Consider the following 24,986-nt stretch of genomic DNA (forward strand, 5'->3'; position numbering starts at 1 on the left):
TTGCCCCCGGCACTGTTCCCTCAGGTACTATTCATTGAACAATAGATTTTTTATTTTTTATTTTTTTTCCCACCATTGGGTAATCTTCCCTTGGGTACTATTTTTAGTATCTTTGGGTAATCTTTTTAGTATCCTTGGGTACTCTTCCCTTGGGTACTATTTTTAGTACCCTTGGATACTCTTTCCATGGTACTATTTTTGGTACCCTTGGGTAATCTTCCCTTGGTAAGGGAATAAATTGTACGAGCTTCACTCAAGTCGTCACTCCTTCAATAAATGAATTAAATTTTACGAGCTTTACTCAACTCGTCCTTTTAGTAAGAAATTTTTATTTACTATCCCTTATAGTAAGGGAATAGTGATTATGGGATTCATTCAACCTGGATCCTTATAATACATGACACTCATTTACTATCCCTTATAGTATGGGGATCTGGATTACGGGATTCACTCAGTCCGGGTCTTTATAATACAGTACACTTATTTATTATCCCTTATAGTACGGGGATATAGATTACGAAATTCACTCAACCCGAGTCCTTGTAATACAGGACACTCATTTACTATCCCTTATAGTACGGGGATATGGATTACGAGATTCATTCAGCCCGGGTCCTTGTAATACAGGATATTTATTTACTATCCCTTATAGTACGGGGATATGGATTACGGGATTTACTCAGCCCGAGTGTAATACCCCTAATTTTAAAAAAGACTTAATTGGAATTTAATTATTGTATTTTAGGTGCTTATGTGGATATGTGTTTATGTGAGTTCATATTGTTTGTTTAATTGTTAATTGTTTAAATTGGTAATTGATTTCTTTGTGGTTATTGAATTATATGCTTATGTGGATCTTCGTTAATGGGTCAAATTAATTTGTTTGTTTAACTGGCATTGTCTGTTTAATTGAAATTATAAAATAGGTGACTTAAATTGAATGGTTAAATAGATTTACTCAATTAAGATGCTTAATTTATTAAGGATGGGATTAGATGGTATGGAGTAAATGGGTACGGTTAATACCCATGGATGTGTATATATGTATATATGGGTATATATGTATATGTGAATTAATAATAATTATTAACAAGTGAATTATATTTTTATTCATTATATAGGGTGTAATATAATTCTAGGGTTTTGTATATGCTCATGGGTTAGCCGACTTAGGGTAGCTTTATTTTATTTTTCTTTTCCGTCTTCCCTAATAATTGAAATTAGGTTTTCTTTAAGCCTATATAAATATTACATTAGACGTCAGGATTACTATCCCTTATAGTACGGGGATCTGGATTTCGGGATTCATTCAGCCCGGGTTCTTGTAATACAGGACACTTATTTACTATCCCTTATAGTACGGGGATATTGCATGAATAAAGATAATTGACCAAGAATCAAGGCAACTGAAAGAATTTCATTAAAGACCACCATTGCCTCAAGGCTTATTGAAAACAAGATAACATGTGAGGGAGCTACTTTCCATTTAAAATGATTAACTGAGATATCCCCAGTCTTTATTGTGAATGACTTGATAAGCCTAATTCCAGCTATGAGACAATTTTTAGTCGGTATACTCATCTGAGTCCTTCTCATGATATGTGCTATCTCTTTGGCTGAAGAACGATCTCTTATATCTGGTATCATTTTCGTCCCTGGCGAGAGGGGCTGGCCTCTTTTTGTCCTCTCATTCCTTCCGTGCACTCATGGTGTCTTTAGCGTTGATGTGTTTTTGCGCTTTGATCAACACCTCTACCATGCTAGTGGGAGGCTCTTTTGATAAGGAGAACAAGAATCTGGAGGTTTGGAGTCCTCCTATTAAAGCAGTCAGAGCTACCTTGTCGTTCACCTCTTCTACCTGTAACATCTCTGTGTTGAATCGGGTGATGTATTCTCGGATCGACTCTTCATTTTGTTGCTCCACGGTAAACAGGTAGGTAGCTAGCCTCCTATGCCTTTGAACTGCAATGAAGTGGCTCACAAACTGCTTACTCAGTTCTTCGAAGGTGTTGATGGTTCCCGACTTCAGCTTGTTGAACCAAACTCTTGCTGATCCCTTAAGTGTAGTGGGAAAAACTCGGCACGTGATTTCATCTGGCACAGCGTGTAAATGCATAAGAGCTTAAAAGGTTTCCAGGTGATCGAGGGGATCTTTGGTCCCATCGAAGCTTTCGAACGAGGGGCATCCTGAACTTGCTAGGCAGTGTGCATTTCATAACGGCGGGGCTGAACGGTAAGTTGGTCCTTTGTATCAGGTCATCTATGGCGACAGGACCTTTCTCTTTCATAGCCTGCATTACATCTTCCATTTTTCCCTTGAGATCCTCGATCTGCATGTCGAAATAGGTAACTTTCTTTGTCTTTTCCTTAAGACAGAAAGCTGTGCCTTCAAGAGGTCGGGAATTCCGTGGGAGAGATAGGTGGACCACCTCTCTATGTCAATTTCCCACCTGGCTTTGTTCCACTTCGATCTCATTTTGGGGAGGATGATTATCCTGTTATTCAAGATTCCCATTACCTCTGTTTGGATTTGAGAGATCTTGTCGTGGCAAACTTTGTTGAACCGGTGGAACAAGATGTTGTAGGAGCGTTGCATTTTGCTGGATCAACTGGTCCATTCCCTAACTCAGAGTTTGGACCTGTAGTTCCAACGCTGCAAGCCGTTCTTGGTCGTTTGGGACGTCTAGGTTCTCACCCAACTCTTCCCCTTGACCAGATCATTGCAACGGTATTCCTTCGGTAACCATACCGGACCGCAAACGTATATACCCAACTGAACAATATATAAGGAAATCGTAGTTTCCCACAGACAGCGCCAACTGTTGAGGGTGAAATCCACGCGGTCCAATACAACACCATTTTCCTGCAAGAAAGAGAGGAGAAGATCGATGAACCTTGACGACACTAGTGTGGTGCCTGCCAAAAGCTTTCCGACGATCAAGTTAGTTACCAGAGGTCTAAAAGGAAGACATGGATTTAATAATAGTTTTTTTATCGTACCTTATTCCCGAGTCGTCTTCCTATTTATCATCACTTCCCTTATTCTTGATAAGGGAATATCATAATCCTTATCCCATGGAAATCTTATCTTTGATAAGATTTGTCATTATCCCATGAAATTTATCTAATGGAAATCGTTATCCTTGATAACGAAATATTATCTTTCGAAAGTAAAAGAGATTTGTTTCGAAAGTAAAAGAGATTTGGCGGCTGGTCAATACTTAGGTGCCTTTATCGTTAGGTCAAGATAGGTTAGGTTTATTTTTTCCTATTATTAAAAATTAAATAATAATGATAATAATAGTAAGTATCGATCTTGCCTCTAAAAGGAGAGACATTGCATTGCTGTTTAATTCTTATTGTTCCTTTGTTTTTTTGAATTTAAAATAACATAATTGTTTTTAAAAACCATTTATTCCATAATGTTTCAAAAACTAATGAATTTGTTATACGAGGGCTCAAGGGTCAATCACTAAGGTTTGTGATACACATGTATAGAAGTAACACCCTCGAGAAGCAAATATGTACCAAAGCATTGATTCACTTCACCCATTGTGGTTAGTAAATTTGCCTAATAATAATCAAATGATTCACCTATACATGTTAGTAGAAGCAATTTATTTTTTCTCATTCTCTCGCTTATTTCACTTCCTCGCATCTCAAACTTCCAATTCACAATTTTTAAAGTTGTTGTTACAAATGTGACTCTTATCCCTCTCTTCTTTATATAAGTTACTTATATGATTGAACATATTATAATCAATGGTTAAAATTTAGTCACTGGAATTCTTCAATTAAATATATAAAGTATCTACTCTTCTAGTATTTTCTCAAATCTACCAATTTCTAAAAACTATTCCTCTTATTTAATCTAAAATAAGAACAGAAAAATACAATATGTATGGTTGAATTTTTAATGAGGAATTTTTTTTAAATATATATATATATATATACACCGAAACATATTCAAATCGATTTTTGTTTTATATGCTGAATTTGTAACGTTGTTTAAACAAAAAAGATAAAAAAGAAAAACCCAATTATATCCGTATATTTAAGAACAAGTATTTTTCCATCATATATTAGTATCGTTTATTTAGGGATGATACACCGTATGTTAGTTTTTAATAACTTTATTACAAGAGCTGAGAACATTATTCAGTAAATTTGTATTTAATTTGTACTTATCAGAGTTGGTATTTAATAACTTTAATACAAGAGCTAGGAACATTATACAGTAAATTTGTATTTAATTTGTACTTACTAGAGTCAAATTAAATTACATTCATATACTCCAATTTAGTATAAATAAGGCCAAAAAGGAACCAATGACAAATATATTCTCGGGAAAAAATTGAATCTGCTTTACAGATTGAGTAGTTAATGATAGAGGGCAATTAAATGTGAAGAACAATACCTCAGATTAATGCTCACGGACATTATATATTTTTACTGGGATTTTTATTATTTTTTTTATCATTATTTTTTATGGGTTTATTCTTTATTTTACTAAAGTGATTAATCCGATTTTCTTTGTATTAATTTGATTCTCCGTTCTTTATTGGTCGACTTTGGTCAAATGATGAGAGGAAATCAGGTGGGACCCACCCGTTCAGGCTATAGATTTATCCTCAAATTAAAAGAAAATTAATAGAGATATAGTATATAATATTATTTAACTTGAGAAAAAATTTATAACGTGTACAGATGGTGGGATTCACCAGTACAAAATGACCAGTCCTGTCAATTAAGTCAATGAATAATAATTATTGATAGTAAGGGTTAAAAAGAGAACTCATGTGGTTTTCTACAACAGCAGCAATGCTATCGTGCTGATCTGCTATGAATTTCAGGCCCAAGCAAATTGTAACATGGTCCGATTTCTAAAGACGTAGATGATACTTCTAAGATGTGGTCCAAAGTTGTAGATGTGGTCTATAATAGTTGTGTTGGAGTCTATTCTTTGGTTTAGAGTTTAGGGTCAGTTTGGTGCAATAGAAAAGGGAGAAAACTGAAGGAAAGGTGATGGAGGGGGATTAAAAATTTGTAGGAAAGAGAAAGGTTTGGATGGTTAATACAAGGCTTGAACAGTGTTTTGCTTATCCTCCCAAAAATGAAAGGAAAGTGAATGGGAGGTTGATATATTATCTGTGATACCAACTTTACCTTCAAGATTACATATACATATAAGTTAGCAGTTACAGAGAGAGTGAGAGACGGCGGGCAAGCGACTAAAGCTTGCAATGGCAAACCCGAATTGGAACAGCGGTAATGGAAACTGAAAGATATGGGTTTTGATTTTCTGAACAATCTGAAATGATATACCAATACGGGTTTTGAACTTTTGATTCTTGCAGACAGATAGATAAACTGAAATATATGGGTTTTGAACTTCTGATTCTTGTAGTGCAAAGAAATAGAGAGAGAGAGAGGGGGCAAGTAGAATGAGATAAGAGATGGAGGCGAGATTGGGGAGGCTGAAATGATTTGCCCTATTTTTTTTTAATTTAATTTTTTTTCTTGTGGCCCATCATCTATGGGCCTGGTATAGGAAACAATATATATATATATATATCTTTTAAAATATAAAAGGGTATAATAGTCAATTTTTTAAAATAATTCTCTTTTCTTTCTTTCCCTTTCTTTTTCCAAACATGATTATTATCCTTCCTTTTCTTTTCCTTCATTCATTAACCAAACACAATAAGAGGTTAAAATTATCCTTCCATTTCCTCTCTTTCATAATTAATGTTATCCTTTCCCTTCAAACCTACCATACCAAACATAACCTTAGACAATGTGTGATCAAAAGTACAAAGTCTGATTTCTAATGGGCTGTATTTCACTAATACAGTTCATAGCAGGACTGCAGGAGTTTACCCTAAAAGTTGACCAAAGCCCAAGGCATGATTTTTTGGGTTGGGCTTAAACTGGTAATGGTCTAATCTAAAAATACTTTTCGTATTCACTGCTATTTCATAAATACACACTACTTTATTTATTTTTATTTTATTTTTGCATTTTTATTAGACCATATGACAAGAGTGTCCTCCATGCCTATCCTCTTATAGTTACGAATGATAATGTTTTCATTTAAAATTTGAGCCACAAAGTAGAATGTAGATATTGTCTCTTTATTGAAAGAGTTGTGACAAAGCTGAGTTGTATTTTCTTCTTTTTTTTATAACACGTGTATCAGTTTCACAATACATGTATTATTAAATCATGAATGCGGTTTAAAAGCGAAATTTCAAGAACTTACCTTCCGAATCCTTGCCAACGTTGTGCTATGCCTTTGAAAACATTTGAATGCCATATCATTCTAAAAATAATCTGTAACATCTGCATATATCTTAGTATTGTTGAATATTAGGATATGGCCTTGAGAGGGAAATGAAACTAAGATGGATGCATCAATAGGAATGTTAGAATCAAACCCTAACAGAAGCGTCTATTCCCTTTTAATTTTCAGGAAAAAAAAGTTACATGTGTAGGCTCTGTTTGTTTAGATGTAAAATATTTTTCGAAAACTAATTTTATATTTTCTATCGTAAAATAGTTACCAAGAAAAAAAATATTAAAACTTAACAAAAATAATTTATCTTTCAAATTTCAACAAGTTATTTTACGCATTCAATCTGATGAACTTAACTTCAACCTCGACCTATACCTTTGCCGAGCACCGAATAAGTAAAAATATATATATATTTACTTGGAAAGAAAATCTTTTTTGAATAAAATATTTTACGTGAAAACAAAAGTAGCCGTAATGAGGGTTTTTTGTTTTATTTATTTATATATATATATATTTTTATCTCAAATGCATGTATTCAATTATTAAATAAAAGAAATGATATGATTAATTTAGGGTAATTTACACAGACCTCCTTTATGGTTTGCCCTAATTATAGGGACCACCCTTACTGTTTCGAAAATTACGTGGACCTCCCCTAAAAATGAAAATAATCTACATGGATCTCTCTTATGTGTGACGGATCGTTAAATACACTAACGGACCTGTCAAAATTATTGAAATACCCTCTCCTTGACATCTAAAATTATTAAATTACCCATAAGTTATTGAGTAAGCATGGCATTAGTTTGTCTTCTCCAAAAACGCGGCACTAGCAAGCCCTTCTCAAAGTTAGGGTTTACATATAAATCCAAGAAACTATAAATTAATAAACCAAATCAAAGTTACCAAAATCACAATTACCAAAATCAAAATCACAAATCCAAGAAACTTGAAATTAATAACTCAAATCAAAGTTACCAAAATCACAATTACCAAAATCAAAATCAAAATCATCACCAAAACCAGTGCCTTCCAACGGAAAATTTTGATAATTAAATCAAAATTACCAAAATTAAAATCAAAATCATCACCAAAACCAGTGTTTTCCAAAGGAAAATTCTGATAATTCTAATCAGAAGCCAAGAAACTGGACGACGGCATTACCATTTGATTTGCAGCCGCTTGATTCATGATCAAATTATTTGCTTCCATTGCCATCTGATCCGCAGTAGCTTGATTCATGATATAATTATTATTCATCTGATCCGCCGTCGCTTGTCTTCTCCAGAAGACTCGGCGCCTCCGCCAGAGATCGGTGTCGACTCTGCAAGTTTCGAGTTGGATTCGGCTACGAAGTCGAAATCGTTCGTCGGGACGGAGGGCTATGTGGCACCGGAGATCATACTAGGGAAGGGCCACGACTTCGCCGTGGACTGATGAAGTCGCCGGAGCTCACCACCGTTGAAGGACTTGAACGGTTATATATGTATATTATATATATATATATATATATATAGACAAGGGTGTTTTACGAATTTTAGAAAAAATAGTAGATGATGTCATTAATTTTCGTTGTTGACTGGCGTTGACTGTAACGAAAGGGAGGTCCGTGTAGGATATTTTTAAAAGTAGAGGAGGTCCGCGTAATTTCTGAAATAGTAAGGGTGGTCCTTGTAATTATGACAAACTATAAGGGCTAGTTTGGTATGATAGAATGGAATAAAAAAAAAAAAATAGAATGAATTTTTTTCCATTCTCGTGTTTGGTGCCAATTTTAAAGTTAGAATCATCATTCCCCACTATTATTGGAGAATGACTATTCCATCAAAATCATTTCATCTTTCAACAAAAGGAAAGACTATTTTATTCCATTCCCCACCTCCATTCTAATTTCATTTCAATTCATTACATCACATCAAACTAATAGTAAAAAAAGTTTGTGTAAATTACTCATTAATTTATAATATTGATTCAAGGTTCAGTGTACAAGCTCACCCCTTTTATCAGCAGACACTTGCAATCCTCAACAGATTCTCAAACTCAAAAGGTCAGATGGCTTTAAGAAAATTCAAAAATTTAAAGTTTTATTTGCAATGAATAAAATATATTCCCAAACACAATGTCCCAATTACAACCTTCCCCCTCCCATTTGAGGGCCAAGGCCCAGAGGTTGGGATATAGTTTTATGGTAGTATTCGGCGAGAAACTCCTCTACTCGCAAAGTTTGTTAAAGTATTCGTTCAAATTGGCTTGTTTCTTTTAAAGGAAAAAATGACTTAATTAGTCTTTAAAATCATTTACTCCATAATATCTCAAAACGTAATCTCACATCCCAGTTTTTAAAAAATATTTATGTCATTTATTTTATTAGAAAAGTCAAGTTGAATAATGCTCGAATACTTTTATAAAATATCACACATAAACACATGTTTGTATATATACATGTATATGTATGCAGGTATGTTTTTAGTATTGATTATTGGGGGCAATGATGGGCTTAAGGAATGGTCTCACTTTGGAACGATCGTAAGTCAAGTTTCTACATTATGATTTTTCCATGGAAGCCTCTAAAAGAGTCGTTCATGGCTTGCTTTATCTCTAGACTTTTTTTTTTTTCGGAATTTAAAGAATAGACTTTGGGGTTGGTTGTCTTGTAACCAAAAGGTCAATAACTTTTACCTACGTTCATATATATATATATATATACACACACACAATACACACTATATAAAAATAATATTGAATCAAAATGGTAGCACGGGCCTTATGTCCACATCTCATCATGTAACAAAATATGGTTAAAAAAGCAAGAGACATTGAGAGCCACAAGAAAACTCCAAACGCAAAAACTCTCATAAAACGCGTGGACCTCTCCCATTACTTAGTCACCACCTATTTTACTGCCAACCACGGGAATCTTGTCGTGTGTATTTAATAGGTTAATGAAGTTTGAAAGTGAGACTAAAGACTAATTTGGTGTGTTAAAATGAATTGGAATGAAATAAGAATAAAGGTAGAAATAAAATGAGAATAAGATGGAATGGTCATTTCTTTTGTTTGAAGGTCGAATGATTTTGATGGAATGACTATTCTCTAAAAATAGTAAAAAATAATTATTTTAACTTTAAAATTGACATAAAACACGAGAATTGAAAAAAAAAAAAATTATCCCATTCTACTTTTTTTTATTCAATTCTACTGCACCAAACTAATCTTAAGAACTTATCTTCCAAATTCCTTCTAACGCGCTTTGTCCTGACGGCTTCTCTCTCCATAATAGATAGCCTTTTGGGACTAGAAATTTTTCGGGGTATATTTAATTAATGCATTATTTTTTAAAAAAAAATTTGTAATAATATACATATAATTAAGTTTAAATTTTTTAAAACTTCAAAGGCAACCAGAGCATCATAAAATATTTTGTTTGAATTTTGTAAGTAAACAAGTATTTTAAGGCAACTGAATAAAGATGTACAACTATTATTTTGAATTTAGTGAGTGGAAAATATTTTGGAACAATTCAAAAAGAAAAGATGGACAACTAAATTAGAACGGAGAGAGTATTAATTTTGGTAGATGATACTAGCGCTCCTACCGTAACTCCACTTTCATTATCTCTTAAAAATAATTCGAAAAAAAATCCCAAAATTCATAATTGTTAATTCCTACATTTCTCAATACCACTATTACCCTTCACTAAGTTAGCAGTCCTCTTGAAATTCACGTTCCTTAATCAAATTCTCTCTCTCTCATTCTCTATCTAAATCTACGAATCAATGACCCCAACAAATATGAATCATTCTCTTACAATATTGAGATTATATGTAAATTATTTTAGTACTTGATACAAATTAATGATAATCTTCTTATTGCCCCCAACAACTAATTTTATAAATTCTTAATTTGGGGAGAGAAATCACACTTACACAATACTTGACAGAGAAAAAAAGAGATCTCAACTACAGCACAATTTGAGAATAAATTATAGATATTTTTCTTTCTTTTGTTTTCTTACTCTTCTTCTCTTTTTCTTTTTTCTTTTATGAAGTCGGAAATTCTTCAATAATGCTTTTTATAAATTGATGTTGGGGATGGAAATAGATGCTTTAGAGCACATTATCTCAATTTTTTTGTAAGACAATTTCTAACCCCAATTCTGATTCCATTTGAATTCTTAGAACGACCTAATCTAAAACATATCTAATACTTGTTAGGTCTTTTTTTCTTTTTAGCTTTTTTGTAATGTGATAAACTTGGTAAAACCAATCAATTTGGGTAATTGATTTCAGGTATGTAGAGAATGCGAGTGAGAAGTTAAGGTAACGTGAGAGAATATAATGAAATAAAGTTCAATAAAACTCCTAACCATAATAAAGAAGGGTAATAATGGCATTAAAAATGTGCTTTAATTTTTCTTATTTATAGCCTGCCATATTATTTCATAAACTTGGGCCACATATTCAATAAATTTTTAAATACTTTGTAAAAATATAATTAATAAGTATGTAATATTAAAATACAATAAATAAAAAGAAAAGCTTAAGGGATACAAATGGTATGAGCACTAATGGTTGTTCCTTAGCTGTTTTCATATATCGTATTGGGATGAAACAGTCGGTATGAGCACTAATGGGAACTTGTATCATATTCGAGTTTCATAAGTTGATAGCGATAGGATTAATGTGACCCCAAATATATTCCACGAATCTATTTGTTTGAAATCCACGTCGTATATAATAAATTCTCTGATCTCAATTTACTTCCGTTACCTTTCTACGAATATTAATATTCTTTTTCATCATCTTTTAAAACTAAAACAAATTTTATTTCTCAAATTATAGATATACTGGCCTTCAAGTCATGCAAAATAAGTTATCAAAAGTGTTTTTTTATTTTTATTTTTTGATATTCAAAACATAATTTCAACGCTGCATCATTTTTCTTATGCTACCTAACACAGGTAGTAGAAAGCCAGGGAAGGTAAAATTGCACCTTGAAGACATTAATATGTGTGTGTGTGTATATATATATAGGTTATGTTCAAACATTTTGTCAGGTTTAATTTTTATTTGCTACACTTTTCACAAACTAACAACTAATTAAAATATTAAATTTTAATTACCGAAAAATAAAACGACTAAATGAATTTCATATCTTGTGTGGTTTAAAAAAGGCTTAATTAATTTATGGATGAGATCTAGTAGTCATCAACACTAAGGTTTACAACTTTACATTAACAGGAATAACAAGTTTGCTTAGCTTTCGGGGATAAAAACAATAACTAGTTTCCTTTTAGGAGTGAATATATATATCTACTTTCTTTTTTTGGAAAGTAGATTTATGCAATTTACTTTCAAAATCCCAACAAATCTCAGAATTAGACATGACGTATTAAATTTCATTACTCCCAGTCCCACCACAAATAAATTTATAAGCGTGCAAGATCATCCATCTCTTTGTAATATTAACTATCATCATGACTTTTGCAACAAAACAATGTAATAATAATAATAACTCCAGTAATCATACCAAAAAACAACTTCCTTTTCTCTCTGGGAAGTTTACCAAAAAAGGAACTTGTTTACTCACTACCTTATTTTTTAATTTTATTTTTTTATTGTTGTAATGATGCCAGACACCAATTTTTTATTTTTTATCTCGTAGTAATAAGGTTACTAAAATAAAATAAAATAATAATAATACATTATCGTTTAATTGAAATTATGTTCATATTTAATGATATCTATTTTATTCATAACAGTCAATCGTCATTGTATTTTCATTGTTCGTCAAATTTTTAGACTCTAAATAAATAATTTATTTATTTTTTAATTAGAAAAACTCAAATATGCTTAAGAATTTATATTCATCCAAATTTTAAAAGACTTAAAATCTTTATTATAAAAATTAAAAATTACATATTCCCTTTCTCCCAAATTTTTTTTTTTTTCACTATGAATCTCACTATGATTCAACGGTGCCACAGTGAAAAGAATAGGCCATTTAGAGGTTGTAATGAATGCCAAAACGAGCCGACATTATATCGGCTCGGTCCCACTGTTCTATGTCCAAACCAGTCGTACCTGAAAATTCCCACAACCAATAAAATATCAAACCGACTGAAACTTTCTTACTTGAGGGGCAAAATTGAAAAATAAAATAAAAACTGACGTAAAACGGTAAAAGTACAATATATTTAGCCCCCAAGAAAGACGTAAACTTTCAATTTAACACCCTTCTCATTTTCTCTCTCTCTCTCCACAAAATTGTGCAGAGACAGCAATAACAGACCCCTCAACTGATAATTTTTTTCAAGCCCGTGTGGAAACATGTGTGTGTTTTTGTGTGTGTGATATATATAAATATATACTATACATAACAGACCTGAGAAAACCATGGTTCTAAGCAACCAAAAGATTAGCTCAAAGCCTAGTTGCTGACCGGTAACTATCTGCCCTTAAATCTTGCTTTCAAATCTCATACCCTGAACGTCTTTCCGATTAGGTCAGATTTCAAAATCTTCTGAATCGGATTTCCTTGCAAAATCTATGGACGTTTGACATCAATTTTTTTCGTTCTTGTTTACAGGTGCGTTGTCCCATTCTTCCTCTGGAAAAATTCAAAGCAGATTTGAGTTCTCTGAACCGCTTCCCTCTCCGCTTCCTCTGTTTTTGCTTCAAACAGACTTTTTCAGAGTGATTAAATTGATGGGTTCACCAAAGAAGTTGTTAATGTTCATGCCCTGTTTGGATTTCTGAATAATGGGTTCTGCCAACCACTTTCTCTACCAAAAATTGCTTCTCTTTTTCACAACTTTCTGCTTCTCTGTCTTGCTTCCTCTGTTTGGTTTCATCACAACATATATCTTTAGGTATTGAATGTTTTCTCTTTTGTTCATTCTTTTTGAATTTCTTTTTATTTGTTTATTTATTTTTAATTGATTGATTTTATTTTGTTTGATTATAGATTCAAAAGAAAAGACATTTGTGTAAAGACCAATTCAAACTATTCGCTGGTTACTTCAGAAGTGGACAATCAAGATGGTTCTAATTGTACTTTTCCAGAGACAGAGTCGTCCAAACCAGAGTTGGAAGCCAAACGAGACGTGCTTGATTTTTCGGATTCAGAGACCGATGGATTTGTCGAAAAAGAGAAACCCAATTTCTCTTTCAGCTTCAAATTTCCCACTTTCGAAGAATTTAGCAGAAACAATGGAGGAAATTTATCTTCTCTTATCTCCGAAGAAGAAGTCCCCACCACCAGTACTAATAAGTACGAGTTCATGTCTGTGAAGGGTTTTAGCGGAGTAATTAAAGAACCAGAGATTTTAAGCTTTACGGTAAAAGAACTCAATACTGGTACTAATGGTGGTTTTTTGGGTGATAAAGATAGTGTTCATGATGGGGATTTTTCGGTGAACGATTTTACTCAACTTAATTCTGATGCAGAAGGTGTTCATGAAGAATTACCTCGGAATTCAATTAATGGTGTATGTAGCGAAGAGAAAATTGAGGCAATGACAGTGAAAGAAGAGAAGGAAGAAGAGTTAAATGCAGAGAGCGAGTTGCAGGGTGATGATGATCTTTCCGATGAACTTCAGTTTCACTCTGAAAAGAATTCAATTGCTACGAATTCTGACTCAGACTCAGTAGGTTTGAATCATTTGCATTTGATTATGAGTCGTTTTGTTGATTCATGTAGTGATGGGTTTTTATCAGATGGAGATTTTGGAGGAGAATTTGAACTTGATGATTTGATGGGCATGGATGGTGAGAAGTTAGAATCACATGAAGAATTCTCAGCGAGTTCACGACACGAATCAGATGACTCTGATGAAGAAGATAGTGATATACGGGAAGAGCTAAGGCAATTAGAAGAGGCTAATTTGGAATATTCAGAGAAATTTAACTCCGAATTTCTGTCTGAGAAAGATTTTCATGAAGACTTGGACAAATCCAAAAATGAAAAATCTGAAGAGCCCAATTCAAAGAGTTTATCAGCCTTGGATTCTGAGGATTCAAACAAGTTAGAAACACTGTGGGAACATCAAGAATTGATTGAGCAGTTAAAGATGGAGCTTAAAAAGGTCAGAGCCACAGGGCTTCCCACAATCCTAGAAGAATCCGAGTCTCCGAAAATAATGGAAGATCTAAAGCCATGGAAGATTGATGAGAAGTTTCAGCATGAAGATCCTATGGACGAGCTTCACAAGTTCTACAAGAGCTACAGAGAGAGGATGCGGAAATTTGATATCTTGAATTATCAGAAAATGTATGCAATAGGTCAGTTACTTGATTTTTCCCCTTCCATTACTATTATTATTTTTAATTTAGATATCTTCAAGAATAATTTTGAACATCATTGTTTTTTGTAACCTTTTTTAATCAGTAGACATGAATAACACAACCTACCTTTCATAATTGTGATGTTAGGGAAAGGGACCACTAAATCTGGTTAGTTGGGTTTAGCACAAACACAAAAAACATGAACATGTTCAGTTCCTAAGCATTAGAATGATGGTAAAGTATTTGTGAATGAGAGCGTGAAAAGACTTCTTCATAGAGAGCGCGCGCGCGCACACACACACATGACAAACTCTAATGTGTGGTCTTTTTCATGCTGGTTTGCTTTTCTACAATTATGCAATCAACATAATACAGTAATGAGAAAAATGTTTCCCTCTTCCCTAATTTTAAAATTCTAGTATTTTGTAGGTTCACATCCATTACAAATAATGCCATCCAGCCTAAACTCTTTTACTTCTTTATCCACCCTTACATTGAAACATTATTATATTAATGAATGGCTTTACCTAACTACTATAATTGTTTTCTTGTCTGAAAACAATCTACCGTAGATTAAGTGGCCCACACAATCCTTTTTGGTCAATGGACGACTCTCGTGTACAATGTTTCATTAAGAATAGTAGTATAGCACACAATTTGACCAAATTCATACCATATTTTTCAAGCATTTAATATCAATCCATTCTGTATGACTTTTGGGATATGATTAAGGTATAAATGGCCTATATGATTATATTTAATTTAATTTTTTTAATTTATTTGACCCTCTTGTGTAACGTGTTTCATGACCATCCATAGGTTTTCTGCAGCTGAAAGATCCACTTCAATCAATTTCAAGGGAGAAATCTGCAGCCTCATCAATCACATTGACAACGCTTTTCTCACAAAATTCTAGTCAGTGCAAACGCAAGAAGTCTGAAACCGACCCTACAACGAACTTCATTAGAGAATTGCGGAGTGATTTGGAAGTGGTATATGTTGGGCAGATGTGCCTTTCTTGGGAAATCCTACACTGGCAATATGGGAAGGCCTTGGAGCTATGGGAATCCGACCCGCGTGGAATACGTTTATATAATGAAGTTGCTGGAGAGTTTCAACAGTATCAGGTGCTAACACAAAGATTCATTGAGGATGAACCTTTTCAAGGGCCTAGAGTCCAAAATTATGTCAAGAGTCGATGCGTTCTTCGTAATCTTCTTCAAGTTCCTGTTATAAGAGGTGAGTGTCTCTAAAACCCAAAAAAGGGATGAAAAACGGAATCCTCTTTTTTACTTATTCAGGGATAATCATGAGTCCATGGCCTACAATTGGGTGCTTGTTAACTTGCACAATCATCTTTGAGCTTGGTAGGCCATACACACTAAGACCAACCACTGTTGCTTTTCTTAAGTTTCTTTTTCATTTTTACTTTTAATGCTAATTTGTTCATATCTAAGACAAGAAGACTAAAGCCTAATCTGTCTGCAGAGGACTCTTCGAAAGATAGAAAGAAGGCAAGAAGAAGAGAAGGAGGTGAATATGCCATTACAAATGACTTGCTATTGGAGATCATGGAAGAATCAATACGAATATTTTGGCGCTTTGTTAAAGCTGATAAGGATTGCACAAATGTGATTCGAAGAGCAGTTGAGGTTGAACTTCAAGACCCTGCAGACACTGAGATTTTGATGGAGGTCCGAAAAAATCTTCAAAAGGTTAGCTTTTAACACTTGATAGATAGGATTATAAGTTTTCCGTTTGATGAAAGCATGGTATGCTCATTTTTTTCTTTCTTTTTATTGACTTGGATGAATGCAGAAGGAGAAGAAGCTTAAAGACCTTTTAAGGAGTGGAAATTGCATATTAAGGAAGTTCCGAAAGTGTCAAGAAGACGAATCAGATCACGTTCTCTATTTCTTCTCTCAAGTGGATATGAAATTAGTGACAAGGGTACTAAACATGTCTAGAATAACAACAGAACAACTAGTTTGGTGTCGCAATAAATTAAACAAGATTAGTTTTGTAAGTAGGAAGATTCAGGTAGAACCCTCATTTTTGCTCTTTCCATGTTAATATAATGTAGTATCGCTGTGTCACTGTTGTATCATGTCATTGAACACATTGATAATGTTATATGAGTAGAGAAAATAGATCCATTTTAGAAAAATTCCAAGTCTTTTGTGTGCCTCTCAATTTGATATATAATTTAGCAGCTGATTTACATGGTTCAGACTTCAGATTCAAGTCAATTTGATATTTACAAGCAAGGGGCAATATGAAAGAAATTTTACATTGGCATTATAGCATAAAATGCAAGTCACAAGCAATTTCTACATAATTGCTTTGAATATTAGTTTTGTAATTAAGCATTGATTTATGAAAATATATTTGTGGATGGACTAGTGATGCATTGGGAAGTCCAATCTTTGAATTTTGAGGCCCCACAACGACCTTCCAGATACTCGTTTTCGGGTTCGTGTTTCTTCTCCGGAGTTAATATTATTGGTTGTTGACTTGTGTGACATCCTAATGGCAAACACACTATTTCCACATTAGTATCTATTTCTTTATTATCATCAGTATTATAATTTTTATGAAAAATGATAGCTATAGAAGTTGGATCTAAACCCTAAACCCTATTTCGAAGATGGTTTCTCCCCGAAGTATATTATATCATGCGTAGTCCACGAAGTCACCTTTTTTTAATAAAATAATTTTATAATTTAGATAAAATAATGAAAATTTGTTAAGAATGGGTTAATAATAAAATTGGTTTCCATGTGTAGTCCCCGAAGTCACCTTTTTTTAAAAAAATAAAATAATTAAAAAAATTAGATAAAATAATAAAAATTTGTCAAGAATGGGTTAATAATAATTAAAAATAAAATAAAAAATTGTCAAGAGTGGGTTAATAATAATTTTTTAAAAATTAGAAAAATAATAAAATTTTGTCAAGAATGGGATTCGAACCCATGCCCTTTCGGACCAGTACCTGAAACTGGCGCCTTAGACCAACTCGGCCATCTTGACATTTTTGGCTTTTTTTACTGTTCTTTTTAATTATATATCAAAATATGACCCATTCGTTTGTTTATTCACAAACCATGCGCGAGCTTTAAGAAAAAATGAAAATTTGTTACTTACATCATCATGCATTCACCTCTTGAAGTCCTATTTTTTATTTTTTACCCACATCTACTTTTAATTTTAAGAGGGCTTGAAACCTCCATACCTTGTATCATCTTAAGATGTAAAGAAGTATTACTAAACTACCTTCATTGATTTCAAATTAGAATGATGTGCGCTTAATTTCATAGAGTACTCACACTTATTCTACCAAAATAATAATAAAATAGGTCAACATTTCATTTCAACCTTTATTTTATCATTATTATTTCTGTTTATTTAAGCCTTTGGAATAGTTTTTGAAAATTATATTTGTTGTGAAATTTAGAGCCCCCTTGTAGAGTTCACCATAAGTGATGATGTGTCACAATCCGATGATGTGTCATAATAGTCCGCTGCGAACTCCGCCAAAAGTAATATGTCACAGTAAAGTCCATCATAAAAGTAATATGTCACGGTAAGGTCCATCATAAGTGATAATGTGTCACAACCCCTCAAGTATTGCAATAGTCACATGTTACAATAAATGCAGTATTCAACAAATTTTGTCCAATTTAAATTAGGTAAATTTCACTTACCTCCTATTAGATTTGTCAACATCCCACATTTACCCTTCATGTTTCATAATTTTACTTACCTCCCTTATATTTCCATTTACCTCCCTATCAGTGGCCATAAGGTCAATTTTGCCCTTCTAGTGCCTGAAATTATAAACATTTTATGGGTAAAATGGTAAAATAATACACTATAAGGGTTGTAAATGAAATTATAAAATATGGAGGGATTTATGTGAAATATTGACAAACTTTATGGAAGGTAAGTGAAATTTATACATTAAAATAACACACTATAAAAGCATCCCCAACGCCTTCCTTCCAATTCATTATACACTTTAACTAAAGTGTAGAGCCACGTCTACACTTATTTTGGAGACTTAGAAGTTATTATTGTGCACTCATTTTTTCATTCTACACTTTATTATATTATTATTTAAAAATAAAAAAAAATTTTTTTTTTTTCCCAACGGTTTTATTCTCAACAACTATAATGCTAACGATTATAGCTGTTTGCTTCGATTATATTACATATATAAAAGAAAAGTGTATTACATAACTTTCTACAAATAAAATAAAACAATATAACTCAGGAAAAAAAGAAAAAAAATAATAAATTAATACGTCCGCACGTGTGATAATACAATGGGGTATTACCTATATGATGATATTTATCCCAAGTGGCCAACTTTGATTTAGACCATTCCGCACCAAACAACTAGCAAAGAGAAATTGTTTGCTAAAAAATAAGAAGCTGTTGGGAAAGATGTTGAACAAGCGTTTGGCGTGTTGCAGATCATGTGGGCTATAACGTAAGGACCTGTGCATTATTGGGATAAAGAAAATCTAAACAAGATAATGAGAACAATATCATATTGCATAATATAATATGATCATTGAAGTTGAGCGCAGACACATTTTGCAATGGACACCTTCGCCGGATGAGCCAATATCTCTCCCACAATACATTCGAAACTCGACAATGTTGGCGGCACACATTTCCAGTCGCTTTAGAAGAATTCCCAATAGAACGGATAATGCCGATCTCTGGAAACATCTAATGGAACATTTGCGAAATCAATTTGGTGATGAAGATGTTTAAATTTGGTATAATCGAATAAAATGTAATTTTTATATTATTATGCAAATTAATTAAATCATTATTGAAGATACATGAAGTTCTCCCTCTCAAATTAGAAAGAACAATTCCACACTTCAAAACTTTTCTCCTCCATTTTTCCCTCTGTTTTTAGTTTATTTATAAACTCTTACAGACCTTCTAGATATTTTCCAACTAACTTCTTGAACTGGGCTGTTCTATTGGGCCTTCCTTCATTATGGGCTCAGTTGCTTCCGTTCAGAACTAGGCTTTTTTCTTAATTTTATCACCCTGGGCTCAATTAGTAAAGACTCGGTTCATAACAATGGTCTTTGTCCGGCCCGCTCATAACCTCCTGGATCATACCCGGCCTAAGTCATTTTCGGCATCCTCAATTACATGATGAAAATGTTTAAAGAAAAAAAAAAAAAAGATATTTAAATTTATTGTAATCGAATAAAATATATTTTTAATATTATTATGCAAATTAATTAAATTATTATGTAATTAATTAATTAATTAATTAAATTGATAAGTCAAAAAGTAGGAATCTTTTATTTAAATAATTAATTAAATATTTATGCAAATTAAATGACTCTTTTTATTTATTTAGGAAAAATAACTCTTTTTTAATTAATTAAATTATGACTCTTTTTACATTAATTATTAATACAATACACATAAAAAAAACATAAGCAATATTTAAATAAATACATACAACAATTATTCTACACACCATCATATAATATAATTTTTGCATTTTATATTATTAATCACACACAAAGACCGACATTGTCAGGCGTACTCAATTCTCCATATGTGTAGTATCAAGTGTATAATATGTAGTGGGGCTCTAAGAGTGTGGAATGTGCACACCAAATACTTTGCTTCTCCACAACACCAGATATTATCCAAAGATGATTTGTACTGAGATGCTCTAAGAATAGTAAATAAAATTATAAAACATAGAAACATCCAAGTGAAATATTAATTAATTTCAGAGAAGATAAGTAAAATTTATCCATTTAAACTGTAAATCAATCCTCAAAGATTGTCAATATCCCACATTATGAATTCCATACTAATATAGTTTAAATTATATGTATATGCTAGTAGGGTTTCCTTCTTTCAAATAAAGAATATAATTCTTATTCCAATTTTCCAACCTATTTGTAATCTATAACTTCTCCGCAATGGCTCGAGACTCGGAGAGTTCAAAACCTCCCCCACCCCGACCCCAAAAAAAATAAAATTGTACTCCAATATTTAACCTAACCAATATATATATATATTCCCAACTTCATAATTACAACCCAAAAGCCAGCAATCAAAGAAATTATGTTATTGACATTCAGATCATCATCACTTCAACTAAATCTTTATGAATACTCTACCTTTTTTATGTTTATCCACCCCGCATAACGCAGCGCACTTATTGCGTTCGACAAAATTACTCAATGGAATGTGGTCACACTTGTTTAAAACAAAGCTCTTCCATTAATGGAAATTGCCATATGGCTATATTATTCCATTTGAGTCAGTTGCTGACTTTCATACTGACCAAACAACAAAAGGGTTTGACTACATTTATAGATGTCCTTCACATTGGAGGTGGGTTTGGATCATTTGGCTTGCTTTGGTCAGCCATTTATATAGTTTGTCTGAGTTGTTAAGCAAGGCTGCAAGGGTGGTGGTATATACTACCTATATTCTTGGGAAGTTATGAGAAATGACGTGTAATAGAAAAGATTGGAGAGAGAGAGAATTCATGTAGCCGACTCCCAAGAATGATGATGATTGTGTAGATTCATTATCAATATCTATCCAAGTAAATTTTATTTTGACATTTAATTTTTTTTAATTCAGTAGATTGCTGGTCCAGGCTTGGCTTTGCAAAATGTATCTTTGTGAAAGTTTTTGTGTATGGTATTTCATTTTCACCAAAATATTTATTCACTTGTAAGTTGTAGAAGTGTGATTACTTTTTCTGCCTCTTGTCTGATTTGGATTGTATTATTTGTCTTATTTGTAGTTTTAATCTTAATTCATCGAATTTAAACTTCATCAAAGCAGAATGAATTATCAAAATTCTTAGACTTCTGGTTTGGTATCTGTTTATTGCAAATATGGAAGATGACCCCCTCCCTCGAAAGAAAAAAAAAAGGGGGGGGGGGGGGGGGGGGGGGGGGGGGGGTGGAAACCCAAAGAAAGAAGGAAAATATAGTAGTATTTAGCAAATCACGCAATTGGGAATATATAAGAACTGTACATTAAAATTCTAAACAGGCCTTCCATGAAAAAAAAAAAAAAAAAAAAAAAAAAAAACAATCTAAAAGACTGAACATAACATTTTATACTAATATGAGCTCCAACTTACTCAACCCAAAGCTAAAATTGAAGCACTTTGCCTACATATCAGTTCAAGTATAACATTTGTTCGTCGAATAAGCAGCAGATGTCTCACTAGGACAAGGGGGAGAATCCCATTCCATATTAGGTTTCCATGCATCTGGCTGACTTGAAGGCAAACTGAAAGGAAATCCAATTGATTGGACATTTCCCCACTGATCATTAGCATGGGTTTCACTAGGATTCTTCTTCCTTAAGCTCTCGTCCTCTCCAATGCCTAAACTCCCTTGCATATCTTGAAGTGACCTGATTGAGGAACTGTTGAAGTGCTGTTGTGGTCCCTCAAAGTTAATACTATTGGGGGTTTTATTAACATCCCCCATTAAGGCAGGGGACAGGTTGAAAAGCATAGAAGAGGCATCAACTGTACACCTTTCAAGAGGTGAAAATATGAATCCATTGGGAAAATCTCCATCTGGAATAGGAAAAAGGGACGGTCTACAAATTGTTGGATTCATGGGTCTGCACGAGGGGATATCTAGAACAGAAAAACTAGCACTAGATGCCTGCTGTAGGTCATTATTGGAGCATAACTGCATGGATGATCCGGTTTCAGTTGTGCAAGAAATGTTTTCTGAACTAAATTGAGCAGAGTATGCACTTTGGGTATATATATCGGATGTTGTGGCTTCTTGTGGAGATACCCAAGAATGAGATAGAGCTCTCTGTGCCATGGCGTTAGCTTTCTTGAATATTCTACAAATTGCCCATGAATCCTGTGGAGCAAATGAGGAAATTATGAGTTATTTATCTATGATATGGTGTAGACGAGTGAAAAAAAAAGGATGAAAAACAAGAAAGAAAAATCCTTGTAGACTTACATTTGCTGAAAAGCTTTTATCTAAGAGCTTCTTGGGTGGTGCTGAATCAGAGATAGAAGGTAGTCGGAACTCGTGCATCATCCAGTCAGTTTTGATCCCTTTGGCAGCTCTGCCTCTGTAGAACACTAGGGATTTCTTCAAACCGATGCACTTGGCGCCATCAGAGGAATATATTGGCCGGTCCGTTCCTGTGGCTTTCCAGAACCCAGCTCCTGTGACACGGTTTGGCCGTGCACTGTTTCTGTATTTACGGTCCCTTGGGCAGTAGAAATACCACTCCTTCTCCCCGGTGGACACCAGCTCTGTTGAGATTTTGAGAGGAAAAGGAAGGAACTCGTATTAGTAGGGATCTTGAAGCTAAGCATACTTGGGAAGTAGTTGAATAAAGGATTACAACTTCTGAAGGTTGTGGTCCTTCAAACTTTCAGCTAATAATCAGAGAGAAAACGATTGCAGTGTCCCAAAAGTGAATATAACTATTTCAATATATTAAAACTGACCAATTGCAATTTGGAAGTAGTGGTTAAATTTTGTTCATTTTCAGAAACATGACAATTGAATCCTCCAAATAGGGAGAAGTTTTTGCCAATTCAACACCTTCCATGATATTTTTAGATGTAGTACTCTATTAGAAGCGAAGGTAAGAAAACTCCTCTGGTTAGGCGGCTAAAACAAACTGAAAAAGTGAAGACAAATTATAATTATTTATATAAACTAGCTCCATCACTTACATTTAATTTTAATGGGGGGGAGGGAAGAGTCATACATTGGAAATAAGTTATCTTACTTGGAAGATCCCATGGATCGTATTTGTAGATATCCACTTGCTTAATCAGCTCAATGGGAAGAGATTTTTGTTGAATCTTCCTCTTCAGGTAGAACCCAACAAGCTCCTGGTCTGTAGGATGAAATCGAAATCCTGGCAACATAAAGTCATCAAGCTTCTCAGCATCATTCTTCTCATTCATGTTCTCTTCCTTCCTCTAAACCTCCCCTTACAAACCAAACTTTAGAAAGGCGCGGAGGTGTGAAATACACTGAAAATTATTTGAACTGAACTTCAGAAGTATGTGTTATGGTCAATCTGAAACTAAAGCCAGTTTTATACTAAAAACAAGAAGCTTTAGGAAAACCAAACTAAACCCCCTGGTGAAAATCTAGAAAACTATTAATGCTACAATGAAACAGCTTAAGCCGCGAAGAAATTCAATGGCATCAACTCAAAGAGGCGAACTTCACAGTAAAATCACTTGGTTCAAATTCATTACGTGCTTTGTGAGGAGAAGTCTGCCTCAGAAGAAGCTTCAGTGACAGAGAGCGTATATATTTCTGCGAAAATGAGTCACATAAGAAGCTTAAAGCTGAGGTGTCTCTTAAAAGGAGCCACAAAGGAAGGAACCCAAGTCAAGGCCAACGACTCCTAATGAAGCTCACTTCCCTTTGCGAACCCATTTGGGCTTTTGGTTTAAAACCAAATTAATGATCGCAAGACTACAAACTCAGCAGCTTATAGGGATTTTCAAATCAAATTTTTTGTGTCCACACTTGTCATGCTCTTATTATGTACGCTTCTCCTTATTTTTTCTTCTAATCAAGACAAAATGACAAACCTATCTTCTAACGGCTACAGTAAAATAATGTTTATCTGAATTGTTTTTTGCTAACTATTCATAGAACCATTTCCAAATACAATATCTCAAAATTTATATTCAATCGAGGGATTCTCTGCAAATTCCTCTGATACCCCTTTGAGTTAAAACATATTTTGATTTCCTTGGATCCAAAAATGAAACCTTCTATTCCATTTGTCATAGAGTTTCCATTCCCTCATTTACTCTGCCAAGATAAGAACACGTGGCCTGTAAGAATACGGGGTAATTTTGGATCTTCTGGAGATTCCTTAAACAAGTGAAAAAAAGAATTGACGTGGAAGGGCCTACTGACCCTCATGAGATTATAGTAAATAATCATTTGACACTTGACAACCAGAACCTCTCTTTCAGGGCTGCTTTAATAAACTGTTGCCGTTTAAATAATTGAATTTTTGGTTCTGACCAGGCTGTTAGGAAGTTAGTTGCAATGCACAGTTTCACTCTACTTATAAAATTAATGAAGCTATTCATAGTCATGTGTTTTATATTCAATGCTTCGAGACAATAAGACTATTCAAATTTAGTTTCACATGGAAAAAAAAGTAATTTCTTTTTTACATTTCATCTTTTTAGTATCATGAGTAAATAGATTTTAATCTTTGGAAGGTAATTTTAAGGTCTACATGCTTGACTTAACATGCTGTATCTCTGATTGTATTATATATATATATATTCATGCTTACCTATGTTTCAAACAGACGATTTCCCAGCACCTTCCTTTGGCAGCCTATATTTGAAGAAAATT

At 33.5% G+C, this 24,986-nt stretch overlaps 2 protein-coding genes and 1 non-coding gene across 4 annotated transcripts; 1 reads left to right on the forward strand and 2 right to left on the reverse strand.

Annotated features, from left to right (window-relative positions):
- The first annotated feature begins 12,539 nt into the window (after positions 1 to 12,539).
- Positions 12,540 to 16,839, forward strand: LOC132285233 (uncharacterized). Of its 2 annotated transcripts, none has more exons than XM_059787403.1 (6): positions 12,540 to 12,799; positions 12,884 to 13,166; positions 13,262 to 14,577; positions 15,400 to 15,819; positions 16,069 to 16,295; positions 16,399 to 16,839. In XM_059787403.1, exons 2-6 carry the CDS (start codon positions 13,057 to 13,059, stop codon positions 16,651 to 16,653), a joined length of 2,328 nt encoding a protein of 775 aa, XP_059643386.1. In that variant the 5' UTR covers positions 12,540 to 12,799; positions 12,884 to 13,056; the 3' UTR covers positions 16,654 to 16,839. The 2 variants fall into 2 exon arrangements, with proteins under 2 accessions (XP_059643386.1, XP_059643387.1); XM_059787404.1 differs by having other exon boundaries at positions 12,540 to 12,738.
- A 690-nt stretch (positions 16,840 to 17,529) lies between these two features.
- On the reverse strand, positions 17,530 to 17,610 carry TRNAL-CAG (transfer RNA leucine (anticodon CAG)). The gene has a single exon. It is a non-coding gene; the product is annotated as a tRNA-Leu (tRNA).
- A 3,939-nt stretch (positions 17,611 to 21,549) lies between these two features.
- On the reverse strand, positions 21,550 to 23,907 carry LOC132285074 (protein FEZ-like). Its single transcript, XM_059787240.1, has 3 exons — positions 23,377 to 23,907; positions 22,590 to 22,891; positions 21,550 to 22,484 (listed from the first exon to the last, which is right to left on the reverse strand). The coding sequence occupies exons 1-3, from the start codon at positions 23,555 to 23,557 to the stop codon at positions 21,780 to 21,782; spliced, it is 1,188 nt and encodes a 395-aa protein (XP_059643223.1). The 5' UTR covers positions 23,558 to 23,907; the 3' UTR covers positions 21,550 to 21,779.
- Between the last annotated feature and the right edge of the window lie 1,079 nt (positions 23,908 to 24,986).

The sequence above is a fragment of the Cornus florida genome, unplaced genomic scaffold (genome assembly GCF_030987335.1).
Source record: "Cornus florida cultivar Cherokee Brave unplaced genomic scaffold, ASM3098733v1 CherokeeBrave_3.0.0_Hap2_Chr11, whole genome shotgun sequence".
NCBI classification, from domain to species: domain Eukaryota; kingdom Viridiplantae; phylum Streptophyta; class Magnoliopsida; order Cornales; family Cornaceae; genus Cornus; species Cornus florida.